This window comes from Dromaius novaehollandiae, chromosome 3 (genome assembly GCF_036370855.1).
Source record: "Dromaius novaehollandiae isolate bDroNov1 chromosome 3, bDroNov1.hap1, whole genome shotgun sequence".
In the NCBI taxonomy this organism is placed as follows: Eukaryota; Metazoa; Chordata; class Aves; order Casuariiformes; family Dromaiidae; genus Dromaius; species Dromaius novaehollandiae.
Window position 1 is genome coordinate 63,685,200 of NC_088100.1, and position 13,899 is coordinate 63,699,098.

Consider the following 13,899-nt stretch of genomic DNA (forward strand, 5'->3'; position numbering starts at 1 on the left):
TTTAAAAGTGCTTTTATAAAAAAAGGCAAATGCTATTCATGCCACATGAGTTTTGCTTACTTTTTCCTCATCTTGGCTTCTAAATATTTTGAGATTTGGGAATTTTTCTCTCTGGAAAGAAGACAGAATGAACCGTGCTGTAGAAGTGTGGACCCTGAGAGCAATACTGCAATGTAGAGCATTTACAAGTGCCAAAAAGAAAGGAGGAATATCACTCTTAATTTTCTCTTAGATACTCATTATGAGAGATATAGAACCTAATGAATGACCTTGCAAGCTTAAAATTTAGCACTATTTTTATTTTCATATTTCATTTTCTAAGGATGAAGCAATGTATTGCAAGAATCATTGACAACAGAATCAGTTTATTAAAAAAAGTCACCTGTGATTCTTCTTAACATATAAGCCAGTTCTCTGGTCAACAATATGGATTTTAACCATAAGATGAGACACGAGCAGATCAGTTTTGAGTCGATCAGTTCGATGGATATAAACTCCCAACACAAGATCATCATCAAAACCAAATTTAGACTGAGTTGAAATTTCTGAACCGTTCATTTCCTCTACATTTTGTGCAGCAACTTCTGTGTTTTCTTCTAGAACTAGGAGCAAAGGAAATAGAGGTTACTACGTTCTGTTACTGACAGTTAAAAGTATTCTCTCAGCAATCAACAATAAAGCAATAATATTTCATGTGTTTGTTATGTAATAGGTTAAAATAAAGTCAGCAAATTTGCAGCATTTTATACATTGATAAATGTACACAAGAATATGTATGAATTCATACAATGTATTTCTACTGACAAACTTTTTTTTAAGACTCAAGCTCTTTCTCTTGACTGATATAAGTTCTTCTCCGCCATGATGAATTAAAATCCAGATAGTTCAATATCCTGCTACAGACAGTAGCCTGTAACAGTTTCTTAAGGAAAATGCAAGAAACAAGATATGCATCAATTCATGCTTTCTCTGTATTTTCTCTGTTACTTTTTCTTTAAGTAAAGGAAACATAAGTAACTTCAGCAGCAGTCTCAGTCACATCTGTGTTACTACTGCGTTAAAATGCATCTTAGAACCAAAAAAGGAAGGAAAAAAAAAGTCTTGGGAAATAAAACACACCATTCTAACATTTTGATGGCGAACCTTTTTTAGTTTTCCTTTTAACTCTCCTTGCTTTAGGTTTCTGTTTTTCCATGCCTTCCTCCGGTTTCTGTCCTGATGTAAACAGTCTTTCCAGTGACTGATTTTCATTATCATCTTCTGCTGGATAATGCTGTAGCTCTGAGAGGGACATTGCACTGCAATGCAATAGGTTACTATCAGCAATTATGGTCTACTGCATATATGGATACAATTATTCATTACCATTATTAATCCGTTTGAAACTTCCTCTTTCCTTCTCCAAATTACCATCTGTGCATCTTCAAAGTGCAGCCTTCCCCCCTCCTTTTTTCATTTCTTTCCCCTCCTTGTTTCCCGTTAATTTTCAGGTAATTGTAGAACCATTCATGTGAATAAAGCTAAGCCAATAGTTTTTTGCCAAATCAGGGCCATCACTCATCACCAGTAAAACATGCATAAAATTGTTTTAAATTAGTTAAGACATGGTTCCACAGGAAATAAACTTCAAATAGTAATGCAGGATTTTTTTTTTTTAAGTTAAACAGAACCTGTAAGTTAAATATGAATCTTGGCAGCATTCTGAAACAGTATCAGGTAGTAATATTTTTTCTGTAATAGAATCATCCAGTTACTTCATCACTTAGCAAATACGTAAAATTTATCGGAGAGCTTTTGCCTATTTTAAAACAATGTGAAACACTCTGCTAAAGATTTAAATACACATTGATTACCGTTTATCATGGTACCTTGTTTCAGCTTCACATAAAACTGGCATTTCTTTCTTCTTTTTCTTCTTTTTGCCAAATTCATTGTTCAATACAACTTCACGGCTTTGAACAGTGGAAGTAAATTCAGACATCTGTTCTTTAAGTTTCATTCTTATTTTCTTTTTAATTGCATTTGCCTCATCCTCAGCTACATGCATCTGATAGGCTTGAATTAGCTCTTCTTCCTCCTCTAAGTCAGTTACATTTCTCGCTTCAGTCAAGGAATTTTTAATCTTTCTATCACCTTCTTGATGAGGTACATCTGTTTGTGATTTACTTTTTGTTCTTTTCTTTGGAAAATCATTGGTCTTTTCCTCAAAACTCTCCAATTTAACTTCATATAATTTTTCCTCCTCATTAAATTGTTCTTGTAACAGTGATTTCTTTTTCTTCTTGTTAAACTTCAGTTGCTTGTTCTCTTCTCCACTAACAACCTCATTGTTTATTATCTCTGCAACTGAGGCCTTCTCTCTCAGTTTGTTTTTTGTAAATCGGGGACTTTCTTCTTCAGGATTATGTGTGTTGTTTATAATCACTTCATCACTCCCACTTTCTTTAGCTAGATCAACATTACTTCTAAAGGTGTCAAGCTAAAAATAAGAATATAAAACATACTTGATCTGAAAAACTGCATTCTAAGGATAAACATAGTACTTCTTAATGTTATTTCTTTAAATATTACACAAAATAAAATCAAACATTAATTATTGTGTTTAAAATTAACAAGCAACAGATTGAAAAGCAACAGATATTTCATACTCGAAAAAAAAATAAGTTTGTATTTGAACACTCTATCCTGATTGTTGCTTCGCTGTTTTAAACAACTTATATGCATATTCACTAAGAAGACAAATCTACTCCATAAAGCTATGCCAGTGTTTTACACTATGTAAGACTTGGAAATAACATGCAGTACCAAAATAAATATTTACATCCATTTAAAATGTAAATTAGAGGTAGACTCCAGGTTCAGTTGTTTGGACTCTACTGAAAGTTGGTTGCCAAAGTTTGACACTGAAATCTTACTAAAAAGTGCTAAAATTAAAAAATTGACTTCTTTTATGCCATTTTCTAAAAAATTTATAAAGTTGAAAAAAACCATTATTCTTAGTAGACTGACAAAAAATAGTCAATTTAAAGCCAGTCCAGTAAAAAAAAAAAAAAAAAAAAAAAAAAAACCACTAAGATTAGTTTCAGTTAATATGTTTGTCTTTACACTCCTCCTGCCCATTTTTTATGGTCCTTAGGAAACACACTGTAAACTTTCCTCCCTCCTTACAGGTTTGTTTCCCCTATTACTCCAAGTAACATGTCCAAGCAACACAATAACTAAGACCCAATTCTGTAAGGAGCTTGACACACAGATCTCTGCTCTTGCACAGATTAAGTCATTGAGGTTCATTTACTCTGTTGTCTTAAAACTCTCTGGAGTGTTGAGATGAAATGTTAATAGAAAGGCCTTGAAACATTAAGGATGCAAATAAAAACAAACATACCCAGAAAAAATATTAAGTATCTACATTTGATCTTTTCTTTCCCAAGACCTTCTTCCTCCCTCAATAAACACAAATGAATCCCAGGTAGGCTGGGAAGACTTCTCCCATTTTAAGAAATGTGTTAAAAATGCACAGAAGCCAAGACTCCTTTTGTACTTTTTCACAAATGCTGAACAAGGAGGCTATCATAGGCATTTCTTGCATAAATAGCCTATACAGAACGTAAAAATCATGTTTGTCTCAAACATTTTTAAAAAGGGGACAATATGCAAAAAAGAACATGACCACAAAAATCTATAAACTTAAAAGGGAGGAAAACAGCATTTGACGTGGACAGAAAATAAAGCTACAATGGCAGTGATGCTTGGGAGGATCCTGACTTAAAAATGCCCACCTATCCAGCAGTGAGAATGATAAGCCTGATTAGGGAGAGAAGTACACTCTATATGCAAGTCATCATCTCCATACTGTATTCCTTACATTATCTCAGACTGAATTATAATGATCTTAGCCTGCGAACCTTCACCATTGTTCTGTTTTATTCACATCTGACATTTGAAGAGAGAGTGTGGACAGAAAGGGAGGAATTATACCTATGGAGGGAGAAGGCAGGAAAAAGAAAGTAAAGTTTGGAGTGTATGAGTAACAATAGAGAAAGGAGAAATTAAAGTCTATTATTCGTGTAGGAAAATTGTCAAATAAAAGCAGTATGACAAGAAAAATACACAGAAATGAAACAAATATAAGCTGAAGTCTGAAACTAGAGAAAAAGCTTAAAAATGCACTAACTAGGAACATTAATGATAAATATTAAATGACAGTATCAGGAATAGAATATAAATGAGTGGAAGAAATAGGGTCTAGAATTTCATGCAAGGATATGTATCTATTACATCAGAAAAACCTAAAGCTACTCATGTATCAATTCAGTCAGTATGTTTATTTTTAGTACCAAATGTCTAAAAGTAGTTTAAATTATCTCAAAATCAAATAATGAAAAATCCTGTTTTGTACCTTCAACATTTTCTCGCCTAAATAGACCAGTAACATCCTTCATATTCGTAAGTGAATAATCTAAGAGGATGTGAAAGATTAAATATAAATAACTTGAGAGACAGAGAAAGAAAATAACATTTTAAGCAGCAAGCTTTGTATTAACCAAATTAAAACAAAAATAAGAACGCTTTCTCATGCGTTATCCACTTCCTTCTCTGCATTTTTACTGGGTAAGCTTTGAATGCAGAGTACAAGGAATGAAGGCTAGAACATAGCAGCAATTGTTAAGACCCAACAGTTACCAACAATCAAGATCATGTAAATTTTTTTGCCTTTGATAGATCTTTAATCCATTTCTGCTGCCCAAAAACTAGAGTTGAGAAAATCAAAACTGAAAACTAATCTTTGACATTTTTGAGAGTTTCTAAAGTAACTCTGATATGCAAGAATCATTTCCTCAAAGAAAACTAGCTGTTGCAAAGGTCTGCTTGAATTTTTTACTGGCATCTATTATTTATTACAACTATAAACAAACACACTCATCCACAAATACCTGATATGAATAATAGCAGCCTACACTTAACTACAGCAAATTTATTCTTACGAAAAAATATACAAAATATCTCATAATAAAATAAAACACTATCACAAAATGCAGCAAATTCCACTTGTTGAATCTCCACAATTATTCAATGAATGTCAGCTCACGGAAAAAAAAAAGGACTATAAAACAGACCTGAGAAACTTCTACAATCTCAAAGCTCAGCAGGGGTGTCTTACATCCAAGACAGAAGCTAAACAACAGAATTAGTCTGAAAAAACCTACAAAATGTCCAAAGAAAAGTTGCAAGAATTTTGAAGGCTAGAGATAGATTCTTGTTATTGGTACCCTCACGAGACTCAGAATTCCAAGCCGTCATTTAAGGCCTTATGAAGAGAGGGAAAGAGTGGACTCAGCTAGGTAGGAAGAAAAAAGTTTCAAATGGATAAACCAATAGATAAAGTCCTGCCTCAAAAACTAAGCCTTAATTATCAATGTGTGCCCATTCAATAGTGCAACCTGGCCAGGCTGCAATCTAGGAAAGACTTTCTTGCCTCTCTTGCTTTTTACCTAGTAGAAACCATCACTGACATTTTCTTGCTTAAAAATTCTCTTTTCTAATATGAAATTTAGACAGACATAATAAGCTCAAGCATTTTCACACTGACTTTAGACATGTCAAATCATTGCCTGGTTTGAGGCTAACCTCATTCTAATAGCTTGTAACAGGAGGCACAACTGGAAAAAAATAAATATGACATTGTTGGCTTTGGAAGGGATACTAACAATTTCCCTTTCCAACTACACCCCATTGCTTGTTTTTTGCTTGTCCTTTTTCAAAAGCAAAAGCCGTAAACTCATTTCAGCCGTGCTTTGAAGCCTCACACCCGCTGCATCTCTGGCTACTGAATGACAAACCAGATCTTTTACTTGCAACAACTGCTGTCTATCGCCACCTCTATTACGATCCCTTCATCCTTAACTGCTGTGACTTCAAACTCCTCCTGCCCCACCAATATCAGCCTTCCCATTCCCACTTCCTTTCTCTCCAGGCAGACGTGGCAACAGGCACAGGGAGTGCGGTCTCCTTACTCTCACTTCCGCAGTTTAGAATTACAGTAATCTCCTGCAGTTCCAGAACTCAGGTTTCAAAGAGCTGATGGACCATGAACGGAGAACATTTTGTTACTTTAGGAAAAGCTAGATCTAGTAAAGAAAAAGGAAAGAAGCAGGCTGGAACATTTCCAGTAGAAACATGCTCACAGGCAGGACCTATTCTTGATCAAACCTGGAAGACCATTCATGGCAGGTGTGTGACACAAGGACAACCATCATTGATAGATTTCACATATTTTCAAGGTATGTGAAACACTACAGAGCAAAATTATGTAAAGTGAGCAAAACTGAAACAGAATCAGCCAGAACCACCATCTCCTCCCAGACTCCATATTTATTTCTGACAAAGAAATGACAGGTACTTGCTTAAGCTTTTATAGAAATTTCTACTGGAATGGAAGAACCAGCATGAAAAATATCAACTTTAGGGCTTACAATTTTGCCAGAATTCAGTGAAATGTTCCAAATGGGAAGCATTAGGTTTTGATACACACTGTTTCTAAGTTCTTAGGTTTTTAGTGTTTTAATTGTTATAAATCTACAGCTTCAGCAAAACTGTAATAAAAGTTAGGCTTCCATACTGACTAATGTGGATCCTAAAACAATTTTTAATATGTATGTGCACTGTTAACTTTTGATTCAGTTCACCATGACTTTGAATGTTTCTAGTCAACTCTGAAATACTAGTGTTTTACATCAAAGTCTCTTCTGGAACAGAGTGGAAGCCAATTTTAAAACCAAAGTAATCTTCTGATGTTTGAGTGATATATAGTTGGATATGAATGTACAATTATGTGTTCAAAGACATTTACATCATACTTACAAAACACAGATTTAAAAATTCATGTTTCACCGAAGAAATAAATCTAAGGAGGAGGAATTTATCCGTGAGCTTATATATATGCCAGTAAAGCAAAAGAAAAAAAAAAACCTTTGACTTTTTTATACTGTATTTTAGACATTATGTTGCAAACTAAAAGACGTACAAAATTAAAAAAAGATATTCATGCAAATACCAACTTTGAATTGTCAAGCTCAAGACAAAATTATGTTTCAGCATGACAACACTAAGAAGTATTTTACAACTACACAGAATATAGCTGTATATGATAAACAAATGTTCATTTCTGATATTATAGAAAATACAACCCCTGTATCTTAAACAAATATTAGAGAATAAAATGAACATTCACTTTCAACATCTGGTATAGATGAGACAAAAAAAAGACTGAAAACATAAATCCTAACAGGAGGAAAATAAAAACAGCACATCTGTCCATGAAGCAATATATTTTTTAATCTCAAGCATTATGAGTTAATATTTGGGATCTACAGGACTCTCACTAAACATATTCTTGTGTTCAAGAAAAAGACTGCAATATGAACCACACCTTAGGAAACCTGTGAGGTTCTTTTAATCAGGGATATGGCACAAACAGAAATGTCACCTAATGATAAAGTGAGATTGATACAATCATTCCTAATGTGCAAGTTATATACTGCAGCCCAAGTCTTTAGAACAACTCTTCAGAGATGTGTATTGCCTAAGTACACATGTAATCACAATGGAACCACAAAGATTAGCACATACAGAATTATGCTGATTATTGGGACCATAATGAAAAAAAATTGTTTCAAATGTTGTTTAATAGCGTTTGTAAATTCTTGTTCTCATACCAGTAATTTTAGGAAATGTAATAAAGTTGATTGTTATCTCTAATATTAATTATTATAAATTCTCATCAGTTGTCAATTCACATATGTATTGCACGTATGCACCTGTATTACACAGATGTATCTGTACTACACAGATGTATTACTTAATCTCAAAACTAAATACCATTATGGCCTGCAAGCCCATCACTCACACTCCCAATGAAGTCCATAATGAATCTAGAAGTCCTAAAATTTTTCTGAAAAACGTGAATGGAAAAAAAAGTATTGACAGACTTTTAGTAAGTGCATGCCTGCATGTGCCACTTGCTCTTTACTAACTTTATACTCTGAATAACTCTGGCATACCTCCAGACTACTAGGACTTATTTCTATTGCACAAACAATAAATAAAAACCATATTGACAATAAAAGATACGTGCACAAAGATGCTTTATATTTTATTTCTGTAAATGTTTACAAAAATATATTTTCCTGAACTTTTTTCATTAAGGCACCCAAATAAAACTTGGATGTGTTCAAACTCACCACAATATTCTCTTGAGAGTGAAACTTCTTTTTCTTTGATTTCTTTCTGTCTGTTAGGCCAGCATGACTTCTGAAGATTTCCTCAAAGCGAACTTTGGTTTTTGCCTTTGCCTCACTTTCAACTGTAAAAAGAAACTAGACTACGGTTTACCTGCTAAATAATCACCATTGCTAAAATAGTGCCTAATCATGCCTTAAAATTGCAATATATGACAATTAGGAAAAAATTACCAAGAAATTCACTTGGAACTCAGTTAAGAATTTGCCCTGACGATGTAAGCTTCATGAGGATAACTCAGCAACAACATTGTGCAAACACACCACGCAATTACTTGCTGCGGAAGTCAACACTCCCTACCAATTTTGAAGGATACACACAACAGGATCAGCACAAGCCCCTTGGCTAACTGAAGCAGATGACAGATTATTGCCCTCCCTGTTCACATGTAGTAGCATACAGCTGCTGGAGGTGACATGCTGCTTGCAGGAGGACTGCTGGGTTCTTACTGAGGCTGGAACCCGGAGGAAACAAGCAGTGCCCGCTCCCTGAGATGGAGCTGTAACAGGCAGGAGAGCTCACGGACTTGGACTCAGGAGGAGCCAAGACACCTTTCAGTGAATCATGATACTGCCTCAGCACCATTTCAACTCTTGAGGCAGGAGGTGCTCTAGCTCCTCCCCTGAGGCATGCTCATTTGTAGCCAAAGAATTAAAAATGCAACTTGGCACATCACTAAAAAAGGCTACTGAATCTTCAGCTATTATATGTTTACCATTAGAAATAAAATCCCCTCCCCTAAAAATTAAACACACTTTGAAAATCAGCTATGAACACTCACTCAAAACTAAGCCAATGCAGCATTACAAATTTACAGACAGAAGTAACTCCTATCATTTGCATCTAGTTCTGATTATAAAATACATATTAGAAATCAAACACAAAATAATCTTACCTGGTGGCATTTTCAGTTCTGAATTAAGAGTGGCTCAACACACTACCCGATTCTTCCTCTGAACTCATCATCCTATCAAAGTAATTAACAACTTTAATGAACAAACTGGTCCATAGACTTGATACTACAAACTTAATGCATGCTAATTAATATCAAGGATGAGTACAGGTCTCAAATCAGGCATACAACACAAACAGTCTAAAAATAAATATTTGCCTAAATTATGACAAGCTCTCTGCCCTCGCATCTCAGCTCAGGTTTCTCACTATCTGATACTTGTTATTTGCAAATAAATAAAAAAGCGCTACAACAATTTAAATAGTTATTTTTTCTGGGTAGCCAAGTATCTCAGTACTATAGTATTTCCATCTTTTAAAAAAATGCACAATTTATCTAAATAGTGACCTGTGAAGCCATTTACAAAGAAGCCCTTCCAGCAGATTCCTATCATGATAGCATCCTTAAGAAAGCAACATTTTAGTTAGCTGACAGCCTCCAATGCAAAGATTAATAGCTGCCAGCAAATCCAACTTTATTGCAAATTTCTAAATATTTACATTTACATAAAGCATTTGTATTTTGCATAAAGCAGATGAGCAGTTACATGAAAGTCATTTCTTTAAAGAAAAAAATGTTAGGCCATCCTGGTAGGGGAGAAAAGCTTAAAAATGCAAGCCAAGCAAAGCTCAAAGGCAAATATTAAACACCTTTATCTTTTCATCAACAGAATTCAGAATGTTTTACAAAAAATTTAATACAAAACAGTTGCTTTGTAAACAGTGGAACTAATGAAGCCTAGCTTCCTATGAATGTGTTACGTTCCCCTTAGCCCTACATGCAATAAAGTATTATACCTACCTATTCCCCCCATAGCCCATTAGGCAATAGCTCCAAGTTCTCTTCACATAATACCGTCTGTTATACTCCACCATCTAACGCCCACAATACACCCAGGCTACATCTATCCTAGTAAATTAAGATGTACCAGAAAATACTGCCAGGCTATATGGTTAAATTATCCCTGGCACAGTTTTAGTCCAAGCCAGCTAGCATTCTCCCAAACAATGCTACCTACTACCTACAGCAGTCTAGTCTGCCAACTGGCCAAAGCAAACAAAAAACCTCACTCCAAAACAACAACAAACATCCAAAAAAGGCAAAGACCTGAGGCTGGTTTGGAATTACAAAAGTACTGATTAGTCAGCTGCCAGGTTTCCTTAGTTTATTTTGTGTATCAAGCAAAAGCCTTTATACTAACTATCCTACAGTCTAAGCCTGTTTGAAAGGAGCAAGGATAACCAGAACTGACTTCATATAAGGAAAAAAATGCTTTGTTCCGTAATATGTTTCATCATTTCACCAACAGGGTAACAACATTTTCCCTTACTAAAATATATTTTGTCTGATAAAGCAAATCTTTACTGTCCCAATTAAAACAGTAGCAGTGAAAAATAACACAAACATCTAATTATTACAAGATATGAAGAAGAAAATATAATTAAAAATAAATCTGCCTTTGAAGTTTATACTTAGGTACATAGGAAGCCCATTCTAAAAGTACCGTGGTCATAAGTGCTGCTTTTCAACTAGTCAATTCACAATCAGCTAGAAGGTACTTAAAACTTGAAAGCATAAAATTAAAATATAGTTATAAAATATAGCAAAGTATCACTTTAATCTTCATTTCAGGTAACAGGAACACAGAAACTGCTGTTATGATTAGCTTAATGATTTCAACCACATCTCAGAAAAATTAGTGCTTTTAGATTTAACAGAAAGAAAAAAATATGAGAAAGAATACAGAACAACACTGCAAAGTAAGTATGGTGCAAACCTATTCCAAGTATGAAAACAATTTTATAGCCAAATGATAAATAAATCACACCATAAAAAACTACAGGCAAACTAATTTTGCAGGTATTTTTGCTCATCATTGAACAACCACCTTTCCAAGGGCTTTGTTCATCCTATTTCTACCAGTATTCTCCTCTGTAAAATGTACATTTACCAAATTCACCAATGAGTTCACCACACTGTATTTACCTCTATTTATTGAGTAGAAGAGTTTATCTTATCAAGTCCTACGATAGCGCTGTTATTTCCAGCATATTTCCAAGTTAGAATTACATAACCCTTGACACAGTGCATTAAAGCAACTAGAACTTGTGTAAATATAGCCCATTAATCAACGAGGGTAAGAACAAGCGTGTTTGCTCTGTATAATCTCACCTTAAAATAGGAGAGATTTAATTTTACAAGTTTGGCAATCACAGTACCCCAATCTGAATAAATTCATTTATCATTGAGGTGCATCTGTTAAATGGTATTTTTACAGGATCAATTTTCATCTTTTTTATGTTAGCTAATATAAAGCAATGCTTCCAGGAATGACAAAAATACATACTTGGGAACAGTGGTATATTCCAGCCATCACAAATAGCGAGGAAAACAAAATCATGGAGCCAAAGCTTCCAAATATTAGGACTGCATACCTTTCTGAAAATCATCTAATTTACTGTCCTCTAATACTTAATCTTTATTTATGTATATGTTTTTCCAATTCATCAGGTTGTTGCTGTCTTTACAATAGCTATATTTTCTTTTCTGTAATAGAGATCTTTTCTATCCCAAACACATCACAAAGCACACAATTCAATAAAATTTCTTTCATCAACCACTACGGGGAAAAAAAAGTCAAGCCTATACTATAATGAAGCAGAACATATGTAATTTGTTCAATGTTACATGGTAGTAAGTGACAAATCCCCTATCCATTTAGGGTCACTACGGAAACTGAGTTGACAGAATATAATTGCGCACTTCAGAATTTTAATGAAATAAACCCCACATTTTTCCACTATTGTAAAAAACAAATGTAATTGTCAAGTGACTGGAAAAAAAATGGAATCAGACTTTTAGATGAGATGAGTCATCACAGTAGGATACCTTGGGTTTTACTAGTAGGCTTCTCATTTAAATATTTCTAGGTATCACTACTTCTTGCGAGCTGAGAAAGGTTTAAATCGGAATTGTGCAGCAAAATAACACTAAAGAATCTGTCCCTATTTACTAATGATGGATGTGATACGAAAGAGGAGCCCATTTTTATTCATGAAAATTAAGTATTTTATTTAAGAAAGCTGACAGCCTTTATCATTTAAAAGCCTTATTAGTACCACATAAATCCTATGAATCAGCATATCAAAAATATTACTAGAGGCACTGCAGCTTAAGTGGTTTAGACATGTCTGTAACAACCTTGTGTCCACACTATTTTAAAAGGACATTTAAAGGAGCTGATACTATCTGTCCATTTGAGTTATGTAATAGTAACATACCAGAAATCTTTAATTTCTGAGAAATCGTCATTTTTTTCCAGAACTCTTGGGAACCTTGTCGATTAGATGGCTGAATTAAAACCAGTCCCTAGTCTGATGGCAAAAGTATGGATTTCAGTTTCCTATAAAGCAGTACATCTCACTTAATTGCTTCGTACATTTTTAAGTCTCTGCCTTATCGATTACAATTATAAAAACGGGTTCTCTCCAACAGATCACGCTCAAGAATTTATTTCCTGAGCGCTATTTTTCTTTGCGTAGAGAAATAACGGAAAACAACAAGGATACTAAGGGGCATGAGAAGCACGCAGCAGCTCGGGACGAACGGTCAGGACCGAGGCGCCCCCAGCACCGCCGCCGCCGGCCTCGCCCGCGGGGCGCCGGCCGCCCTCCCCCCCGCCCGCCCGCCCGCCTGCTGGCCCGCGCGCGCCTTGGCAGCTGCCGCGCGCGCCAATGGCCGCGTCACGGCGCGCGCTGTAACGGCTGCCAACCCGCAGCCCGAGCCCCCAGCTCCCGGCGGGGGAAGTGGAGAGGGGAGGGCGACTCCGAGGGAATGGGGGTCAGGGGAGGCAGCAGCGGGGGGAGGCGTGCCCGAGCCTACCCGCCGCTGCAGGCGCGCACCCAGACGTGCGGCGGCAGCGCCGCGGCGGGACCCCGGCCGCACGCAGGCATTCCCGCCCGCGGAGGGGGCACAAGGCGGCATCGCCCCGCTCCCTCCACCCCCGTCCGGCAGCTCCTCAGCAGCGCGAAGGCATCACTCACTTTGGCCTATCGGCCTCACGCTCAGCGCCGTCGCTGCGGCCGGGCGGTTGCTGTGGCTGTCCTGTCTCCCCCCGCCGTCACTGGTCTCTCCCTCATTCCGGGCTCCCCCTTCGCAGCGCCTCACAGTTGGTTTTGCCGAAAACAACCACAAGCTGCCAAGGAAACAGCGCGCATGCGCGCAGGAGGGCGGAACAGAGAACCCGCACGGCTTGTGTTTCACGTCCGGTCGGTTTAGGAGGGGCACCCCCACGGCCTTTCTTGCCGGAAGGGGGCGTTGGCTGCACGGTAACGGTGCGCATGCGCGGCTAGCTACGGGGCGGGGGGGGGTTGAGGGAGCGCGCCTGCGCGGTGGGGGCAGGTTCTTCGAGAGGCGTCGTGGCAGTTTGTAGGGAGCGCAGCGGGGCTGTTCCTCGTGCGCATGCGCGGGGGCAGCTGGCTGGGCTGAGGCCGCTATTGTGCGTGCGTCGTTCCTCCCCCGCCTCGGGGCGGTGTGGCGCAGGGGCTGTTTTCGGGCTTGGAGCCCCGAGGCGGCGGCGGTAGCAGCGGGGCTGGGCCTGGCGTTGGAGAGGCGGGGGCTGGCCGGGAGCGCGTGTGCCCGCCTCGAGG

At 37.3% G+C, this 13,899-nt stretch overlaps 1 protein-coding gene across 19 annotated transcripts in view; it reads right to left on the minus strand.

Annotated features, from left to right (window-relative positions):
* Positions 1 to 13,543, minus strand: part of AHI1 (Abelson helper integration site 1) — a 121,588-nt gene extending 108,045 nt beyond the window's left edge. For 7 of the 19 annotated variants that reach the window (XR_010388376.1, XR_003262114.2, XM_064509018.1 and 4 more), the window contains exons 1-7: positions 13,294 to 13,542; positions 9,194 to 9,265; positions 8,241 to 8,362; positions 1,854 to 2,479; positions 1,144 to 1,298; positions 383 to 602; positions 61 to 111 (exon numbers count right to left, since the gene is read on the minus strand). Coding sequence is in view for 16 of the 19 variants with exons in the window: in XM_064509018.1 (XP_064365088.1) it covers positions 61 to 111; positions 383 to 602; positions 1,144 to 1,298; positions 1,854 to 2,479; positions 8,241 to 8,362; positions 9,194 to 9,203 (1,184 nt within the window). In the remaining 3 variants the exon portion in view is untranslated. Of the gene's footprint in view, positions 1 to 60; positions 112 to 382; positions 603 to 1,143; positions 1,299 to 1,853; positions 2,480 to 4,399; positions 4,424 to 8,240; positions 8,363 to 9,193; positions 9,266 to 13,132; positions 13,270 to 13,293 lie in introns of those variants that run through there. The other 12 variants (XR_003262115.2, XM_064509021.1, XM_026120015.2 and 9 more) reach the window with 8 other exon arrangements.
* Between the last annotated feature and the right edge of the window lie 356 nt (positions 13,544 to 13,899).